The 20,699-nt window shown below is 36.1% G+C and overlaps 1 protein-coding gene across 7 annotated transcripts in view; it reads left to right on the top strand.

The window, feature by feature from the left end:
* Positions 1–20,699, top strand: part of CACNA2D1 (calcium voltage-gated channel auxiliary subunit alpha2delta 1) — a 406,577-nt gene that overhangs the window by 220,753 nt on the left and 165,125 nt on the right. For all 7 annotated transcript variants that reach the window (XM_013180424.3, XM_048062797.2, XM_013180420.3 and 4 more), the window contains exon 6: positions 17,607–17,736. In XM_013180424.3, coding sequence (XP_013035878.1) covers positions 17,607–17,736 — 130 coding nt within the window. The remainder of the gene's footprint in view (positions 1–17,606; positions 17,737–20,699) is intronic.

A 20,699-nucleotide genomic window follows, 5' to 3' on the forward strand; every position in this document is an offset into this window, starting at 1 on the left:
TAGTGGGTGAAACCCATTTACTCTGGTTTACTTTAATTGATTAATCCTACTACGGAAGGATTCTGTTGGATTTTGTATAATCCGAATGGTCTGCTTTCACAGACATGTTACTTTCTTTCTGCATAATTTTTAAGGCTTTACATATATTTCCACACTATTTTTTGGTTAATAGTGTTAAGAATAATTTCTGGTTCATATACAACAAGATTTAATATCAGCGCACTTGCTATGTGCCTGCAGTCCCTTAAGCAAGTTCTCAGTTGTATTGATACATTTCCTGTAGATTTTTCTGTGGACATTGGGGTTATATTTCTAGTTTCTTCAGAATCTGGCAAGTTTTATTGAAAATTGATGCCAATTCTTGTAAAACCCTTCTAGTCCCCCATATAAAAAGAGAGCTACATCGACATTTCTGAACGTTCAGTTCCCCGGTGTTCTGACGACAACAAGAAAATAAAACGTCCCACTAATATAGCTTAAAATGGACAGCCTGTTGGGCACTTGTGGGTAAGGAAGATATTCGTAAAGACTGATTTCATCCTAGAAAGCCTATCTCTTTAGTCTGTAGTCAACAGAAGGGTTGGTATATAGCACACAAAATGATGCCTTTGCTCTAGATTGCCCTTTAGAGTAGCCCACCTCCATCAGCCAAATAAAGAGAGAGGGGAGGGGAAGATTAGTCCTCCTGTAGCTAATGGTAAGCCCACATCAGGGTCTCTAACAGCTTCCATCTGGGTTAAACTGTCAACAGGATGATTAAGTAGCACTGTGTTGGAACTCTGAAGGTGCTCACAAGCCCTACTAGCCCTTACAGTCTATACATATATTACCTTATGTATACTTTCTCTTAAATTGTACCAGATCTTTTAATTATGGAAGATTTTTAATTAGTTTTTCTGAAATGGGTGAGGCAACTTAGGTGGGACATTTTTTTAGAGACAGATTTTACTAGAGTCATCTCTGAAACACTGGCTAGTAAAACTGCTGCTGCCATCCATTTTTAGTCTCTAATAAATTCATACTTTCTGTTCTTTTATGCTGTGAGCCTTTATTTAATCACAAGACATGATATTGTCTTTTTCTATAAGTAAAAGTAGGAATAACTAGTAGCAGTAATTTACTTACTAGGATTATGTATCTAAGCTTAAGCTAGTCACTGTGTTTACCTCTATTCAGTTTATTCTGAGTTAGGTGTCCAACACCTAAAGCTCAGCTGAATTGCTTCTAGATGTGTGTTTCTCTCTTTTGACCAGGTTACTGTAATGGAGCCTTTTAAATCTTAACTCTTTGATGCTGGAGAATTAGAAGAAATTCATCTTGCAGGTCCTGCCTCCTAGCCTTCATTTGTCTCCACTCATCCTTTAAAATCGTAGCTTTACCAGAACAGTCCTCTAATGTGAATTGTTAATATTCTTCAGTGAATTTTGCTTCCTTTCTTCTTGTTTATGTACCACATTCAGAAGATCCTTCTCTCTCATTTTTCATCTGCAGTCGAGATGAGCCTTTTTGAACCTAATGACTGCATTTGCTTGGACTTTAAAGAAAAATAAGCATGTGAAGACCAATCATTCTTTGGCCTTTGGATTTCTCAGACTCTCAGATAAAACAGTCAATTTGTAACCTCTTAGTCCATCAATCAGTAATATACCTTTGTGCTCTTTATCCTACAACAGCAATTAGATTCTACTTGCTCATTTCCCCCACAGTGCTGTAATACGTGAGCACTTCATGATAATTAATGGGTTTTATCCTCACAACAAGGTAAGAGGTATTATATTCCCATTTTTCATATCACATTGGAAGATAATGGCAAAACTTGTAATTTAATATAGGCCTCTCAGGTTTTCACTCACTGTCCTATTCCCCAGAACCCTTTCAGTTTGATATATTGCAGTCTGTGTCATGCACTTTAATTTGCAGGTGTCAACTACTTGTGTCATCCAACTCTTTGTACAAGTGATGCGGTGCATGTATTGGATAACTGAGTCCAATCCACATTAGGATGCCCTTCTCTGTAAATTTTAATATTGCTTTGCCTGTTTCTCCTATTTTCCCTTCTTGTCTTTTGTGCTCCACCCTAGTTACATTTATCTTCACTGTTTACTCCTCTCCTCTTTTTCATACCGGTCTCTATTTTATTATGAGTGATTTTGTATCTTCTTTATAGAACCTATCTAAATTGAATTTCCTGTTTTCATTTGTTCACCTATCCACTATGCATTGAAATGCTCAGCTGCTTAATTTTCATCCTTCCTTGATGAAAGAACTTCTCTCTGATCTTCTCTTTGCATCTTGTTCCTTTTCTACCTTTTCAGTGAATTTTCTTGTCATATTTTTATAAACTCCTTCCTGTACAAGATAAAACAGCCTAAGGAAAAACAGACTTTTTTTCTTTCTTTCTTTCTTCCTTTTTTTTTTTTCCCAGTGATTTAACTGAAAGAACTAAGTATTACAAATAAACAAACGAATGTTTCTTTAACATTAAAGCAGTCATGCTTCATTGGAAGTTTACTGCACCTAGGTCTTACTCATTAGGCTTTAATTGAGAGCTGACAGATGTATCTCCTGGCAAGAGTTGTGTGCCTATTTAGCACCATTGATTTATTAGAGATTTCTGTAGTACAGTCCCATGTTAGATTGCAGTCATGATTAACAGCAGTACTCCTTGTGCATTGATCATGTATTAATAAGTAGTAGTAGCACTTTTTATTTTTCTGTTATGGAATTAACACGAAAGCTCTGGAATTACAGTTCTCTCTGGACCATAAGTATGTGCACAAAATGTGAATTAACGCTGTGATTAGGGCCAACGCGTGGGTTCTGGAGTAACTGGAGCATGTATATGGCTATTTTAAATATGAAAAACTTTTTTTTATTACTTTATGTAATGCAGGGAAAAATCCTTTAAAAATGGTATGCTGACTTTGCCTAATGGTTTAGACAGCATTTGTACATTAGTGACACCTTGTTATTTTTGAATAACATTTGAAACATTAGCTCTCCTTGAGATCAAAACTGCAGCATAAACACAGCTATCAAGTCCTTCCAAATAGTAAAGATGGGAAAAATATATATATATATATATCTACATCAAGTTGAGAACTACTGTAAAACTAGGAAAGGATTATTATGTTTGAATAATAATCTCCAGAAAATTCTGGTGGATTTCACATACCACCATTTTGGGCATATAAGTTGGAATGCATCACTTGGAGAACATAGAAAGTTATTTTAATAATCTTTTTTCCTCTTATTTCTAAGTATCTTTTTAGAAAACCCTAATCCTCATTGGGAAATGCAGGTCAGCTGTAACCTGTTCTCTTTCCATCCAACAAATGTCTGCATTTTAAAATGGAGAGCTGAGACATGAAAAAAAATTATCAGTATTCTTCACCCTACTTGCTTGAGAGAGTATACATCTTATAACTCCCCAAGCCTTTATTTATTTATTTATTTATTTTATTAAGTGTATTTGTAGTCAAAGAAAATATTGGGCAGAAGTAAGCAGAGAATAGAATTATTATCTAGAGACACAACTTACCTTGGTCTGCCTGTTCAGTAGAAGAGGCACTGGTCATTTAAAGGCATGCTGTCAATGTTTTTGGAAATTTATTGACTCTTTCCATATATCCTTATGCAAATATTTTTATTTTCTTCTAATTTACGGCATCCAGTAATGCAAAATTAACTCTGATTTGCACTTACGATTAATTTATTAAAAAGGAATCAGATAGTGAGACTGCCAGGTTTACTTGAAACCAACTCTGAACCTACTTTGGATTTGATACCTGGTGATTTATAGTTTTCTGGTATTAGTGAGCAGGAGTAAATTTAAATTTGGACTGATTTAGATTAGATATGGTATAGTGCAGCATGGTTGTTCACTGCTCAGGCACCTGGTACAGTGAGTTGACCCTGGTTAACAACCAAACACCCACGGAGAGCCCATCTTTTGCTCACCTTTGCTATGGGTTGAGGAGGAAATAGAAGGAAGGTGAGAAGAGTCATGGATCATGATAATGACAATCTAATAGGGAAAACAAGGCTGATGACACAAGAAAAGGGAAAAAACAAGAAAAAAACAATGTATTGACTACTTCCCATGGTATCTTGTCATTTCCTAGAAAGCAGAGCCTCAGCACTATAAAGATTACTGAGGAAGGTACCATAATCATGGAAATGCCATAACCATGAATGTTCCTCCTCCTTTCATGAGCTTTTGTTGTTGAGCACAATGTCATGCAGTATGGGATATCTCTTGGGTCAGTTTGGGTTGGGTCTCCCAGCTCTGTCCCCTCCCAGCCACCTGCCTGCCCCAGCCTATTCACTGGGGAGCATGAAGAAGAAAGAGAAGGAACTTTGACCTTCTGCAAACACTGTTCAGCGACAGTGAAAACTTTGGTGTGTTATCAGCAGTATTTTAGCAACAAATCCACTGCACAGCACTATAGGGGCTGCTCTGAAGAAAATTACCTCCATTCCAGCCAGATGCAATACACCTGGGATGTAGACAGTTCAATCAAATGAGAGTAGAGAACATTCATTCCAAATGTTAACCATTTTCTTTGTATTTTTTTCACATTTTTAGTGAAAAATAGAAAGCAGTATCTTCTGAAAACCCTATTAGCACATCAAGTTGAGCAGTTGCCTTACTGAAACATCCCCACACATTTGTTCTTGCTGAGCTCAGACCAAAAAGGCCAGAATTTTTAGCTTCTACCAGCAGAACTCAGGAATTTGCAGGCATTTCGCTTTATAACATACATTGAAAAAAGGTAGAGTAATTTGATTTATTGAGCATGTAACATGTTTTTTTAGCTGGGCAGCAGAAAAGAAGGGGTTCCTCTGTAAGCCAGCATGCCAGGAGCTGCAGATTGGGTCAGGTGGAGCCCTTGAGGCTCCTGAAGACACTCAGTTGGCAGAAGGATCTCGAGCTGGAGCAGGGCAGATTGGGCAGTCCAGGGATCAAGTCTCGGAGGTAACAGCTATAGAGAAGCTTGAGACGAGGAGGGTGATGCTGGGTTTCTGCAAGTCCAACTGTCAGTTGCTGGACTGAAAAGTGACACCGAATAGAAAAATCTCCCCTGCGAATATAGAGGAAGATGCAGGAGTCATTGTTCTCATTTATGAGATGTTATTCTTTTGTTATATTCTATATATTATAGATACCTATGATATACTGGATATACTGGAGGGAATGACCTCAAGTTGCGCTAGGGCAGGTTCAGGTTGGAAATGAGGAGACATTTCTTCTCAGAAGGAGAAGTCAGGCACTGGAACGGTTTGCCCAGGGAGGTGGTGGTGTCACCATCCCTGGGGGTGTTCACAGAAAGGTTGGACCTGGTGCTTAGGGACATGGTTTAGCGGGTGACATTGGTGGTAGGGGGATGGTTGACCAGGTGATCTTGGAGGTCTTCTCCAACCTTAATGATTCTATGATCATAGAATATACTTACTTTGATACAAAAGGGATATAATTTCCATTGGAATTAATATATTTGAAAAAAAAGAACTGATATAAAAAGGTGGATTCATGTTTTATCTTTTTTATGCAATCAAATAATTGTGTTTTGGGGGTGCTGTATCTCTCGCACTGCAGTCTATAACAAAGATAATGTTTATGATTAAAATATACTCCTCTTGCTATGGTGAATATGTGGAAAAATCCTGTTATAATATAGCACTAAGCATCTTCTGTATAGCCTATGGGGAGGAGGAGTAAGCAGGCAAACCATGGGTTGATGTTCTTTGGCCTTACATCTGCTGTTCTTCACGTTTATGTAATAGGTCTTACTATTCCTATTTCTCGTAATTTCGTGGTAACTTGACTTCTGAGTCTTTTAGGAAAATACATACACCACTGTTTTTGTTGTGTACTTTCCTCTTTCATATTTGGAATCTGGCACTACCATTTCTAACATTGTGATGTGAATGCCATATTTTGGAAAATGAGCATTTGATCTGACAGTGAGTGCCTGACCGACATTAGCTGCTTTAGTACCAAAAGGTTTTGGACTTTTCACTGAGGAATATGTGCCTTTTACCGAGTGTCATTGAGAGAGATGTTGGGTTACTCCATTTCAAGGTATTACAGGAAAGCTTGAGTCCAGCCCACAGGGAGAGAAGGCATCCCTTTGAGCTTCCTGTTGAAATTATAATGATCTGTTGCCACAGGGAGCAAGAGTTTTTTTCTTTCTTTCTTTCTTTCTTTCTTTCTTTCTTTCTTTCTTTCTTTCTTTCTTTCTTTCTTTCTTTCTTTCTTTCTTTCTTTCTTTCTTTCTTTTCTTTCTTTCTTTCTTTCTTTCTTTCTGGTTAAAAAAACTAGGTGTCAGGTTTATATTCCTTGATTCAAATTTGCACAAGTCTACCCTTCTCCCAAATGAGTACATTTTCAAGGCTGGAAAGAAAAATACATGATAATGAAATATATGACTGCCCCAAAGCTACCTCCTACTTGTGAAACAGAGTTATGAAATAATAATAGCAAGAGTGATAACTGTAGTTGTCAATGTCCTAAAAAGATGAGGAAGTTCTTAATGCAGAGAATCCTGCCTTGAAGGCAGATTTGCACAAAAGAGCAGTGCTTGAAGTCTCCCCATGGAGGCTAAGTTTGTCACATCACAGATCAAAATTCAGCCCTAAAGGCAGTGATTCATCAGTTTAATGGAAAATTGCTTCCTTGAGGATATTTCGTACTAATATCAAATGCATGACTGCTAACAATTACAGTGAATGCAGTGTAATTGTTTATTGGTAAATAAAAGCAACTCAAAAATCTGAATTTGTTATGGAGTGTTTATAATTATAAGTAGTGATTTCTAGTGAGCTCTGTGTTGCCTAGTTCTAGATAACAATGCTGTGTGAACATTTTGACATGTCACCTTTAAATGTGCTGGTCACATTGTTTTTTTTAAGTGGTACAAAACAAAAAAAAAAAGCCTTAATCTGACATTTTCATATGGTCGACTGAAGGCGGAAACAGGATTTGAAAGCTGCAAGTCATATCAAGAAACCTGTAATAGAGCACATACAGTATTTTAGTAAGTATTAAGAATCAAGATAACTAAATCACAAAAACTTTAAGTCATGTTTACAAATTTGAGAAGTGTAAAAAAGGAAAAATAAAATGTGCCGATATCTGCGTCGTCTGTGGCTTCTGCTGGTCTACTGCTTACTCATAATGTCAAATGAAACGAATGGCCAAATGAGCTCTTCATCATTTGTATGGCTGAGATAAGAGGTAGATATTGCAAAATTGTCTTTAATATTCATTTTGTATATGGGACAAAGGAGACACACTAAATTCTCCATTCTGGAAGTACACAGTTATTATTAGTTGATCAGGAGATTAATATGTAACCTTACTTTCCTCAGAAGTCCTGAAATGCTACATTACTTGGAGATATAATACCGTATTGGCTTACTTGGAGATGCCTTCAGGGTAGTTTATCATCCCGAATATATCCCAATACAGGAAATAATACATGCATTGCACTGTTGTGGGGTCTTCAGAGAGTCCTCTGTGGTTTGAGTTATCTGCAGTGCGGTTCCTCAGCTGTTTCTGCTTTGCCCCTGAGTCTGCAAAAGAGAGTATTTCTGAGCTAGTCAATACTGTCTGCAGAAGGCCAGATCACATTCCCTGGCGTTTCCACACACAACATGCTCTGTCCCCGTTATCTCTGGAGAATGGATGAAAACGTAGTAGATTGAAGCATGTAACTATATCTCGTATAAAGCATTTCATTTTTAGATATGTATAAACTGATGATCAGTCTATTCCGCGAAGTGTAAGGTTTTCTATTGTATCCAGTGTTAATCTTTTCTGCAGTTCTCTACATTAAAACCCCTAGTTTCCTTTACTTGCCATAAATATGGCTAAGCAGCTACAGACGAGTGTTTCAGACTCGAAGCCTCTTGTTTTATGCAAAGTCATTTACACTGCAATTCTGCACCTGCATCATGTCTTTCGAGACTTGGGCTGAATAGGAAATAATCTGGGGTTTAGGTTCAGAAACACTTCTTGCCCACCTGTCTGAAAAGGGCCACCTCTGCTTCTGCTTCTTCAGTTGTCTTCTGCCTTCTAGACTTCCTGAGTGTTGGTGTGTGAAAAAGTGAATTACAGCTAATCCTGCAGCTCTCTTTACAGTGTGCATTGCTGGTAACTTTATTTTAATCCAGTGAGGAATCACAGTTGTCCAGACATTAAAACTTTTGAATTTGGCTTCAGCTGACCTTTTACAAAGGTATTTTCTTTTGCTGACAGTTTCTGTGAGTTCTTGCAATATCTGAAAGCTGACCTGTTTCTTCTTCCTTTTTTTTTTTTTTTCTTTTTCTCCTTTCATTTTCTTTTTCTGATGTGCTTCTCTTCTTGGACAGAATGCCCTTCTAAAATTCCCCTCAGTCTCTGTGAATGTCATTCTTCTAATTTGTTGCATTTTTAAGTTTTCACCATACTAACATTTTTTAAAACCATATATACTTGCAGATATAACTGTATTATGGCCGTTAACTCAAATTATGATACTTTATTGAGTCTGCAGGGAAAGTCTATGGTCCATGTGTAACTCAGAGGTCAGTGTGTGGCTTTGTGTTACCTAATGCTTTTTATCTACCTAGATACAGCTGGCATTTAATTAGTGAAAAGCTGCATTATATTTATGTGAGCATGAATTAGTGAGTGATGTTTGTATAGCGTTTAGAGCCCCATTAGTCTTAACTCAGAGAATCACAGAAAAAATTAGATAAGGAGGATTTCTGGAGGTCATGTAGTCCAACCTCCTTCTCAAAGAGGGCTTTACTGTTGTTAATGTTGTTATTGACACAGAAGACTGACAAATTAAGAAGAAAGAGCAACAGCCAATTGGTATGCTGTGAGATGTACAAAATCTGGACTCCAACCAGTATGACGAAGATAAGAATGTGCTGTGAAACAGGATCAGTCGATGGCTTAGCAAAGCATGGCAAAGACAACTGCATCAGATGAAAAAATCAGATTAATTAAATGTTCACAGTCAGTGGGTATTATGACTAATTCCTGATGAAGCATTAAGATGATTTAACAGTTCTTATTCTCAAGGGATATTATCTTTAATCAGATGTGGGGGTGGTGAAAGATGGTGCAATTTATTCCAATAAAAGTAGAATAGTGCCTAGTTTGGGCGTTGTATAAAAAATCTAAATTATCCAGAATGCATTTTGGTCTTGGAACTGTAGATGATCGGGTATTCTGCAGGACTTTTGGCTACAACCAATATGCGTTGTTTATTTTTATTTATTATATTTTCTTCTTTTATTATTGTTAGTACTTTAATGGGATGTGAGGACAATGATTTGAAGGAGGCTATGGATTAAAAAAAAAAAGCAACAACAATTTGCTGGGTCTTTTCTGAACTGTTTGTAACATTTAAATCAGTTAAGTTAAGATGTACTTTTATACTAACATGACTGTACATATATATTTATATTCCTTATGGTGTCTAATGACATCATCTTGTCCAGTCAAGCCACAGCCAAAGTCAGACCAGTCTAGGGCTGAAGCAGTTAGCTTACCCAATACACGATACCTTAGGGGATGGCAGGAAAATCACTCCTAGTGACCACCCTGGTCCTAAATCCCTGAGTTTTCTTAGAGCATCACCCAATATAGAAGAGAACCAGGTGAATTTGAGAGTTTCAGATGGGTTTACACATCATGACCCCTGAGCTCGTGACCAGGATGTGCTACCCAGGAGAGGGACGGAGATGTTGCCTGAGCCTGCAGGGATAGAATTAGCAAGGTCAAAGTTCAGCTGGGATGGTCCACAGGATCAGATGGGATTGATCCAAGGGTGCTGATGTCATTATGAGGCAGCTCTCCATCATCCTCGAAACACTGGGAGAGGTTCCTGATGACCGGAGGAAAAAAAAAAAAAAGTCACACATCTTTAGGAAGATAAATGTCTTATGTGCCTAAATGTTTAAAATATGTATTTAATTTTGCCTGCCCTTGTAGTTAAAGAGAATATTGGAGATGGAATAAATTAATTTTTACATATTGATGTTACAAAAGCAGTCTTTACTTTGAGGTGAAGGTCAGCTATAATCTGTAACAATGAGAAAACAACATAACTTTCAATTGTGGTTTGATTATTAAACAAGAAATCAAGATTTCAACATTAAAAATTGTGTCAGTTTTAGGAAAGAAAAGCTGACTGCATAGGTCTCTTTAAAATAAATTCCGTTAGTTGCTAATATACTCTGGTGACTTCAGATTTTCAGTCCCCCATCCTGATGCCTGATCTACTCTCCCTAGCCTCAACTTGTTAGGGCACTTGCAAAATAGAGTCTGTCTTTTTAAATCACAAGCACGTGTACGGTGGCATGCTTGGGTAGTTGTTCATCGTGTTGAAAACAGGCTGACTCTTTCATTTTCCTCCTTGCAAAATTTTAGAGAAGTTTTATTTAATGATTTGCACAAGGATAAGTCCTATAGATATGATTTTAAATAAAATAGTGGTATCAGTCCTTTTAAAGTTTATCTTGACAACAGGGGTGATAAAATGCAGGTATAATCATCAGCAACTGCTGTTATAATTTTCATTAACTCCTTTATAATTTTTTTTTCATTCTAAGATTTTTTTAGCTTATTGCCAAATGATTTCTTATGTCTTGAAAATGTTCCATGTAATCAGAAATCAAGAAAATAGTTTTATTATTGTTAAGAAACTAGAATTCCCTGAGTCACGGTTATTTAAGGCACACTCATAGATTGAATATTAGCTCTTTCAGGCAGTCGATTTGAAAAACTTTGTTTTGGAACTCTCTCCAAATGAAGAAATTAGGGAAAAAAACAAACAAACAAACAAACAAAAAAAACAAAACACACAATCCTTTTCATTTGATCCTTTATAGTGGGATTCACAGTTCTGCTACTGCAGGCCAGAATTTCCACGTCCTTATGTTTGATAAGTGAATTACATCAAGGATTCATTTATTCAAGAAACCATATATTTCATGATGCAATGAGTTTGGTGAGTAGGTTGAGATACAAAGAAAAGGGAAACACTACAATGATTGGGATATATAATATTTTGTGTACCTAAAAATTCTCATCAGAAGCTGCAAACCATGAATGTCTGATAAGGGAATGCATAAAGCAGGTTTTGAACCGTCCATAAAAAAAGAACATTGTTCTTTTTTAGAAGAGTATACAGGGACAAGTCTATGGAGAAGATATATAGAAATGATTATCAACAAAAGATAGTTTGCATTCAGAGAAATAACTAAAGAGGCAAATAAATGCTTTTTAATTAGTTTGACTCTGAGTTTGGTACATGCTAAATTATTCAGTTGGCAGAATGCTGAAAATAAAGTGACTGCTATAAAATAAATACATTTTTTTTAAAGAGGTAAGCACTCAGTCCAGAGTTCCATTAATTTTCTTACTGATATCCAATAACCAACTGCTGATTTCAAAGAATATGGAAACATTTAAAGCACTGTATACATTCTAAATAAATTATCCTTGATCGTGACATGCTAGCATTTCCAAATGAAAATATTTCCCTGTATCTTATGCCATCCAGGCCCTATATATTATGTTTAACACCTCTGTTGTCTAACAGAAAGAGTAAGAATCTTTAAGTTTGAAGCCAAATGTTTTCTTACTATAACTCTTGGTAGAGTTGTGTCATTAGGAGCCTAGAGTAGACAGAAGGATGACAGTTTATTTAAAATCTTAATGTAGCTGCATAAAGACTGCAGTCACCCACTGACACACAAACAAAAATGAAGGAAACTGTTTGCAGTTCTGTCACAACCACCTAAATTCCATTTGGCAATTTTCCCACTTCTGGAAAATCACATATATTGAAAGGAAATAAATGAAAAAAAAAAAAAACCAGTTTTCAGAAAGCAGTGCAGTTATTAAATTCCCTAAAATGCTATTGGGAATTTTGTAGCTGTTGGAAATGTATTCTAGCTGCCTTTTTAAAATGAATTTCAGTGTCATATCCTTAGAAAGGCGTTTCCCATCCTTTCCTTTCTGCAGTTGGCATTGTGCTTCAAGCAACTTCATATTTTACTCTCCCCATCAGCCCCAGCTGCAACTTTTTAATGGGTCTTTTTAAAGCAACATTACAGGGACTGCATATATAGTTCTATTGGATTATGTTATTGGGGGAATATAAAAACAAGCCACCAAAACCAATTTTGAGTAAGGGGAGTAATAGCTGAATGAAGAGAGAATATGAGAGCATTTATTTCTAAAGCATAGATCTATGAGTGGACAAAAAGTAGCGTAGACAGTGAGACTCTACTGTTTAAAATTTTTACTTCTAGAAATTTAAACAGATATTCGGAAATCAAGAAGGATCAAAATCCTAGAGATAAAAAAAAAACAAAAAAAAAACTTGGAAATCTGCAAGGAAAGATAAAAGGGAATGACGAAGGAAGAATTCTGGCTTCTCTGGGCCCATAATAATTCTAATTCCATCTGTGCATTCATTCTCTAAAATGTCATTGTAAAGTAGAGACTGAGGTTTATGCAAAGCACATTCCCTAGATGCTAGGGCAGTCCAAAATACTAGCAAAGAATTCCTTTCTATTTTACATAAGCATGAAAAGTAGATGCCTTTGTTTCTTGCTGGATGTCTGTTCAGCAATTATCAAAAGGAAATCTACTTCCTGTTCTGTTGTTCTGCTGCTAAAACCACTTTGATGCTTTCAGCAACTTGTACCTCATTTCTGAAAACAGTCTGCCTTCAGAAAAAAACTGAAGGCTTCATTTAGCTTTTTGTTTGTTTGTTTGTTTCACTGGTGGTATTAATGAATGAAAGCTGTTTTCTGATCTTCAGTTTTAAGCACCTATAAGAAGCAGAAAAAAAAGTGTTTTGTATTTATAGAGAAAATACTTCTAATTTATACAGTAAAACAGTGCTTTTCTACTAAATGAAAATGTACTAGTATAGATACAAAGTCCACTTATTTTCATATTGCTATGATGGTTATATGGGGCTTGGAGCAACCTGGTCTGGTGGGAGGTGTCTTTGCCCATGGCAGGGGCGTTGGAACTGGCTGATCTTCAAGGCCCCTTCCAACCCAAGCCATTCTGTGATTCTATGACGATAAAAAAGTAACTGAATGCTGTGAAACAGAATCGGGATACGTTTAGGTGCAGCGAAATGGGTAGCTAAACTATGTCTAAATTCCTAGAACTGGTTTTGTTTCATTTTCATTTAATGGTAGTTTGCTTTGCTATGCACATCTTTCTGTGATACTTCTTGGCATAAAGCTTCCAGTTGCCATATGAACATAAATTAGTTTATGTTCACAAAGCCCTTGAGAGAGCCGTTGCATTATTTCAAGTATGTATTTGGCTTATAAAATCACGGTTGGAATCACTGATTGGAAGATAACCTCCATTTTATGTTAGATCATGCCATAAGTGATTTAGCCAAGATCACAACGAATGTCTACAGAAAAATCCACTTTACATGAATCTTAGCTGCAATATCATTTTCCCTTTATTCTGAGAGAGAACAGCAGACACATGGAAAAAAAAAAAAGATTAAAAAAAAAAAAAGAAAAAGCATTTAAATTGCACAAATGTGAACTTAAAGGAGAAATGGCTTTTAACAGCTTTACAAGGAACAGAGAAATGGTTCTGGAGATTCATTTCAGAGAAATGAATAAACTATTTTGCTGACTGTCAGTGGTAGGTAACAATGTAATTCAATAAATGAAGACCAGGTTTGAATAGACAGAAAATTAATCTTCAGTCACGATCTCATGTGGGATTTTCCTGTGCCAATATTGATTACATTTCAGTTTCTGACTTGAGAGAGAAGTTGTTTGGAGTTGGATTTTAATTACGTTCACATGCCAGATTACTTTCCTTCAAAACAGGTGTTTTGCTACTTTCCTGAAAACAAAGTTTCAATCGTTATTAAAATTGTAATAACCAGTGCAGCAATCTAGTCAGGCTTTTGATAGAAATACCAGATGTAAACAATTATTAACATTGGGGTTTTTCTTTTTCATCTTTCCTAATCCTTCTTTTTCTAATACAAAAGTAGTTTACTTATATTTCATATATTTGGCAGCTGAAAACTAAATAGTTTTTACTATATATAGAAGGATCCACTACAAACATGGAATGTGTAAGGCCTTGCACAGCATTAGTGTTGCTGGCCAAGAGGTGTTTACTGAGTGCAATGCTGATTTGCCTTCAGTGTTTCTGATACTTGCCTGTTGTGTGTAGATCTCTTTCAGACACCTTTAGATTTAATAGCAAAAATAATGCCGTGTGAAGGGAACTACAGAGCTTTTAGAGGATTTCACATTTCTGGGTTTGTGTGGCAGACATATACATGGTTTCATAGTTGTATATCACAAACTACTCCCACAAGGTCAACAACAGGGATGTAAAAGGTTCTGGGTTATTATAGGTAGTTCTGGTAGATTGTCCGCCCTGCACCATGGTTGCAGAGCTAGTTATAAAATGCAGGTGAGTCACTTAAATTGAAATAATAATAATAATTGAAGAGTTTTTAGATGCATGTTCTTGTTTCGGTGTTGTGGTATATTGGTATGAAGAATAGAATCTCAGTCTTTATACTAGGCATTGTTTTGGGGGGACTTGGTATGTGCGCTGTTGTAAATGTGGGAAATAGACTTTGTATTTGAAAATTTAAGGTGTTCAGGTGGATTACTTAAGTTCTTTCAGTTTCACCGAAGTTAGTCAAATGTTGGTAGCAGACTTGAAGCTTCTTCCATAGCACATGAGTTACAGAAAAGACTGAAGGCTAGTACCTATTACTCAGAGTGAAAGTCCAAGCACTGATGAAAGTTTAATGTTCAGATGCTTCAGAAATTTAAATAAAAAATTTAAATGTACTGGAGTATCAAAACCTCTGTCCAAGACCTTATAGTATGGACCTTATGGTTTATCCCCTTTCTCTTTCTGTTCCCCCTCCCTCTAAGCATTCATTGTGGAAAATTAATTGGAAAAAAATCTTATGACACCAACTGATTGTGGTATTTCATTGTAATAATATGGTGTGATGGCCCCCATTTTTTTTTTCCTGAAGTGTTCTGTGAAAGTAACAGGAGATTGCAGTTGTTGGTACTAATTTCAAAAATAGTGTGTTACGTTTTCTTTAATCAATTGGTTTGCAGGCAGGAGAGAAATTTTCTTACACGAATGATTTATTGTTGAGACTGCATTTGCAGAATTAGACAAACTCATTACCTTGAGCAGCATGAAGCCAAAAGATAACGTGTGAAAAGAACTCCAGAATTTGCTTAATGTTGCACAGCATTCCAGTTCTGGGAAATCAATCAATCAACCAATAAATAGTGTCTAATATTGTAGGAATAATAATAATAATAAAGTAAAAATTGACCCAAATTGCATTGCCTAAAGTTATCATAATGCTGTGTCATTTCAAATTATAGCACATACCAACTCTTACTGATCCTGGCTCCAGTTTACAAACTTCAAAGTAAGCTGTAATGGTGTTACCTTCTGGTAAAGTTAAGCAAGTGGCATACTGGATGAAGACATTCCACGTTGCATGGTACAAGCATTTCCTGTTTTTCCACATCCCAAAGCTAAAACACTACTTTCTTAGAACCATCTACACACAGAATTGTTCTATTCAGAAGTCCTCTGGCAGCCTCCAAACCTCCAAACACCAAGTAGATATGTCTACTAGAATTATGAATGAAAATAGCCTGCAGGAAAGTAAAAGGCATCATCTTGCCTTAGGTTTTCCAAGGAGAATGATTTTGTTAAGTAATTAGTGCATTGTATCAATTTAGATTATTTAATGTCATAATACACATGAATTAGAAAGATCATCCCTTACTTTGAGTATTCAGACTTGTGGCTTCCCTTCTGTCTCATCCATCAGAGCTGGGTTAAGTGATAAGTGACAAGCTTAACTTCCTAGCATAAGATATGGTAGCTATGCTGCATTTAAAAAAAAAAAAAAAAAAAAAAAGTAGTCAGAATTAGTGCCCACTTTCTTTTCTTCCGGAAGTTTAATAGACTTGCATTGTGATATGTAGCTCACCTAATTCTAGACAGCTATGTTACAGGCACTTACATCTAGGGTAATTGCCCTAGGGCTACCTTTATTGTTGATGGAAAGAAGGAGGCACTTCGAAGACACGAGTCATGTCATAGGAAAATAGGTATCTAATTAAGATGTGATGAATTGTACTCTAAAAGTGTCCATTTTTCTTCATTGACTGCGAAGGCAGCCTGGGGTGATTAACTCACATGTAGACTGCTGTGTTGTTGAAATCAGTGGATGCCGCTGTTTGGATGAGTTCTGCCCTTAGTGTTTCCAAAGGAAACCACCTCTGAAACCCATCTGATACTGCTGCTTACTTCAGGCAGCATTTGAACCTATACTTACAATAACATTTTTCCATGGTCCTGTGATGAAGCAAATGAGGAAACTGCTGTTTAATTAGGATATTTTGTGGGTAAATTGAAATTCAGCTGTCTATATTGATAGAGGGTAATAGACACAGTGAAAGTATATAAAGAATAGCCTCAGCCCATGTATGTGTGCCTGGCTCATCAGATAGATGCTTCTTTGTCAGCACTATTTTTCAAGTATATTAATTTTTTAAAAAATGATGACTTTGTAGTATTAAAAAGATCTGTATAACTGCCTGCAATTGCTGGCCTAAGTAATCATTTGGTATCATAACTGACTCATTATTGATTTAAGCAGCAGTCTGCTCATGCCATGGAGAGTCCTGTTCAAACTGCAGCTGAGCCAGATGAAGATATTACCCGCTCCTCATTGATCTTCACTACCTCTTTGGTTTCCATACTTCATACAAAATTTTTAGCTGAGTTTAAAAAAAAAATAAAAAAGTCTGTTTCGCAATTTTTTTTAAACCTAGTCCAAATGACTGAGTGGATTGTAAGGAATCAAGAAACAGTGGTGCAGACAGGTGAGGGAGGATGGAAACCTGAGACAGGCAGGTAGTGCTGAGCACCTGAGTGTTTGGGAGCCTTTCCACCCAGGCAGCTGTAGCCAGAATAGTACATGACATTTCCTCAGGACTTATTAGTAACATAAACCAATTAATAAAACGTGTGAAAATCAGAACTTATGAAAAGTCTTCATTTCCTGTCTCTGTCTTGTGTGTGCATCACTGTTTCTCAAAAATATATTTATGAAATATACATTACTGGTATCGTTTTAGATTTGTAATTTAAATATATAATCTAAAGAAATAAAATTGAGATATTCACTATTTAAATTTAAGATTCAGTACAAATTATTACAAGTAATAAAGGATAATGTAGTTGCCTTTCGTTATGGGTGTAAAAATTCCATGCGCTTATGAAATTAGGTTTATAAGGTGTTAGGCTCTCATTTTCCTTTTGCAGCTTTTCATTTCACCGAGTTCCATTGGATGACTTGTAATTTCATAATGAATTATACACAAGCATTTCTGGACCTGAAGCAAATAAATATGTTTATACAGAAATGCAAAATTTTAGCTATAAGAGAAAGTCTATGAGTCTGTCATGTAAAAAGAGGAATTGTTTTTAGCATACCTTGTAATATTTTGTACTTCATATGTCTTTCTTTAAAAAGCCTGAAAAGAATGACACTGAATCTGGCAGCCAGAGAATCAGACCAGTATTTGAAGAAGATCCTGTTTTCCGACGGCAAACGTCTTACCAACATGCAGCAGTCCACATACCAACAGATATTTATGAAGGCTGTAAGTAGCATGTGAACAAAGTGATTTTACTATAATATTAAACTTATTATTTGTGTCCCATTCTTCAAAGAAAATAACTTCCACACCAATTTTTCATTTCTGTTTTTAGTACAGATGTTGAGACTGTCTTTTTTCCTTCCTTTAATGATGCTTCAGATATATGCTCTATTAGGCATATGATTCATCTTATGAGTTAGGTGGAGCCATAATTAAAGAGAACTATTAGAGAAGGATCTGAATTTCCAAAATTGAACTGGAGGTGAAAGAAAATTCTTACATATTTTGATTTTCATATCCATTCCTTCTCTGTGCTGTGTTCTTACTTAATATAAATAATTCTTGACAGTTCTTTACATGGTTTTGACCTCAGGCAGAGATGAGTACTGAAATCATTTTTAAGTGTCCCAAAAGCATATACGGTTCAAGCAAATAACATTCTGTGCAAGATGGTAGTACTTACATTGTATGCAGTACATTTCCAGAATTGTAGTAACAGATTAGCATAAAATTTGAATAAACTCTTTCTAAATAGTGTTAAAATAAAATCTATTTACACACATATATTGCAAAGGAGTCTGTAATTGTAACAGTATTTCATAATTTGGTATTTAAGTTATCTTTCAGAATGAAAGTAATTTCTTTTTTTCTGGGTTCATTGTATAGAAAAAAATCTTTATCCATTAAGAAGACATTTCAGCATTCAAAATGGCTGCATAATTTTAAAAAGAAGGGAGGAAAAATGGAATAGGATCCACATTTTTTAAGTTCATTGTTTAGAGTGCTAATTTCAACTATGCAGCCTTTCTCCTCTTTCAAAATCTCATCAAGAAGAAAGAGACCCTGATGTGACCTGAGCTCTTTAAAATTCACGGCCACCATTCCTTGTGGCTTACATAAATGACACAGGGATGAAAATGGAAATGTCAGTGTGATGGGGTAAAGAATCATAGTAGCTGGTATTCTTATATGGTGTGCTTGAATGACAGACCTAGAGGATTACTCTGGGATTCTGGCTTTAATAAATGGTAAAGTGCACCTTAATTGCAGGATTACAGGGAAGAGACAGGCCATTTCCTTTGCTTTTTTATTTTATTTTATTTTTCAGAGTATTGATACTTTGCTGTTAAACTGTTACAAAATCTTGTCTGTAATCATAAGGATTTTTTTAGCACCATGTAAACTTTAATATGATTGTCATCATAACACTACGTAAAATATTTTGTTGTTCTGTCCAATTTAACACTGTAGGTAGTATTCTTAAGAACACTTATGTCCCTTAAAGCAGTGCTACTATAAAAAAAATAAAGTTACTATAAATATATATATAATATGTATATATTATAATAATAATATATATTATATATTTTCAATCATAAATATATATTTTTATATATAAATATATAAAAATAAAGTTATAAAAAACAAAGCTACTATAAAAAAATAAAAAATAAAAAAATATAAAGCAGTGTTACTATACAGACCCCTTAACCTAAAAATGAAGATGGACTATGACTTCCATAGGAGAGGTGCAACTTTAGTATCTAATGAAATGATAATCAAACATGGAAATGTGAATTTCTTGAGAGAGGTATTTGCACGTGCAATATATATGGATCACGAGAAATTCATGATTGTTTGGGTCTAGCTATCATGTTAACTACCAAAGATGTGGTAGTTAAATGCCTAACATGCTAAGTAACTAGTGAGTTTGATTCAAAGAATGGGAAGCCTAAGAAAGTATCGTCAGTAATTCTGTGTCAGCCAAAGCCTTGGATAGGGTAGTAACTGGCTAACTTCTGCTCACACAGCTACAGATGGTGTTTTCAGAGATAACAAGTTGATACCACCTACAAAAAAATGTGGATTTCATATCAATAAACACAAAATTGTCACCAGGTTTATTTTATAGTGTCAAAATTCATATATCATCTGAAACACAGGGAGCAATTGGAATGTAGTTATCCAACAATAGATTTTTAAAACTAGAGTTTAATTTTCTCAAGCAATATCATCTGCAAGAAATGTTTATGACCCAAGAGAGTGATAACCTGTCTTGAACACTTTTGTAATTTTCCTTCCTGTTCACATTAAGTAAACTGTCATTTTTTGATAGAGATTTCAGTGACTACTACAGTAGGAACAGTTGTACATTTTTAAAATAGTTTGTAATTTCTCCTGTGAAATTATGAATGTGTGGATCCACCCGCTGCTAACTCTCAAATGGTGTGCCACCTATTGAAACCTAACAAACTAGTATGTGGTATAAAATAACGTTCTTTGGTTAGCTACATATACCGTGATTTGCTTAATTTGAAGGCCATCAGCATCCTGGCTTGTATAAGAAACATCATGGCCAGCAGGTCTAGGGAAGTGATTGTTCCCCTGTACTCGGCTCTGGTGAGGTCGCACCTTGAGTACTGTGTTCAGTTTTGGGCTGCTCGCTACAAGAAGGACATGGAGGTGCTCGAGAGAGTCCAGAGAAGGGCGGCGAAGCTGGTGAGGGGTCTGGAGAACAAGTCTTATGAGGAGCGGCTGAGGGAGCTGGGATCGTTCAGTCTGGAGAAAAGAAGGCTCAGGGGCGACCTTATTGAACTCTACAGGTACCTTAAAGGAGGCTGTAGCGAGGTAGGGGTTGGTCTATTCTCCCACGTGCCTGGTGACAGGATGAGGGGGAATGGGCTAAAGTTGCGCCAGGAGAGGTTTAGGTTGGAAGAGCTTCTTTACTGAAAGGGTTGTTAGGCATTGGAATGGGCTGCCCAGGGAGGTGGTTGAGTCACCATCCCCGGAGGTCTTTAAGAGATGTTTAGATGTTGGGCGTAGTGATATGGTTTAGTGGAGGACTTGTTAGTGTTAGGACAGAGGTTGGACTAGGTAATCCTGGAGGTCTTTTCCAACCTAGATGATTCTATGATTCTGTGAATACAGCAATGCCTCTTTTATTTCACCATAGAAATATAAATCAT

Source organism: Anser cygnoides, chromosome 1 (assembly GCF_040182565.1).
Source record: "Anser cygnoides isolate HZ-2024a breed goose chromosome 1, Taihu_goose_T2T_genome, whole genome shotgun sequence".
Classification (NCBI taxonomy): Eukaryota; Metazoa; Chordata; class Aves; order Anseriformes; family Anatidae; genus Anser; species Anser cygnoides.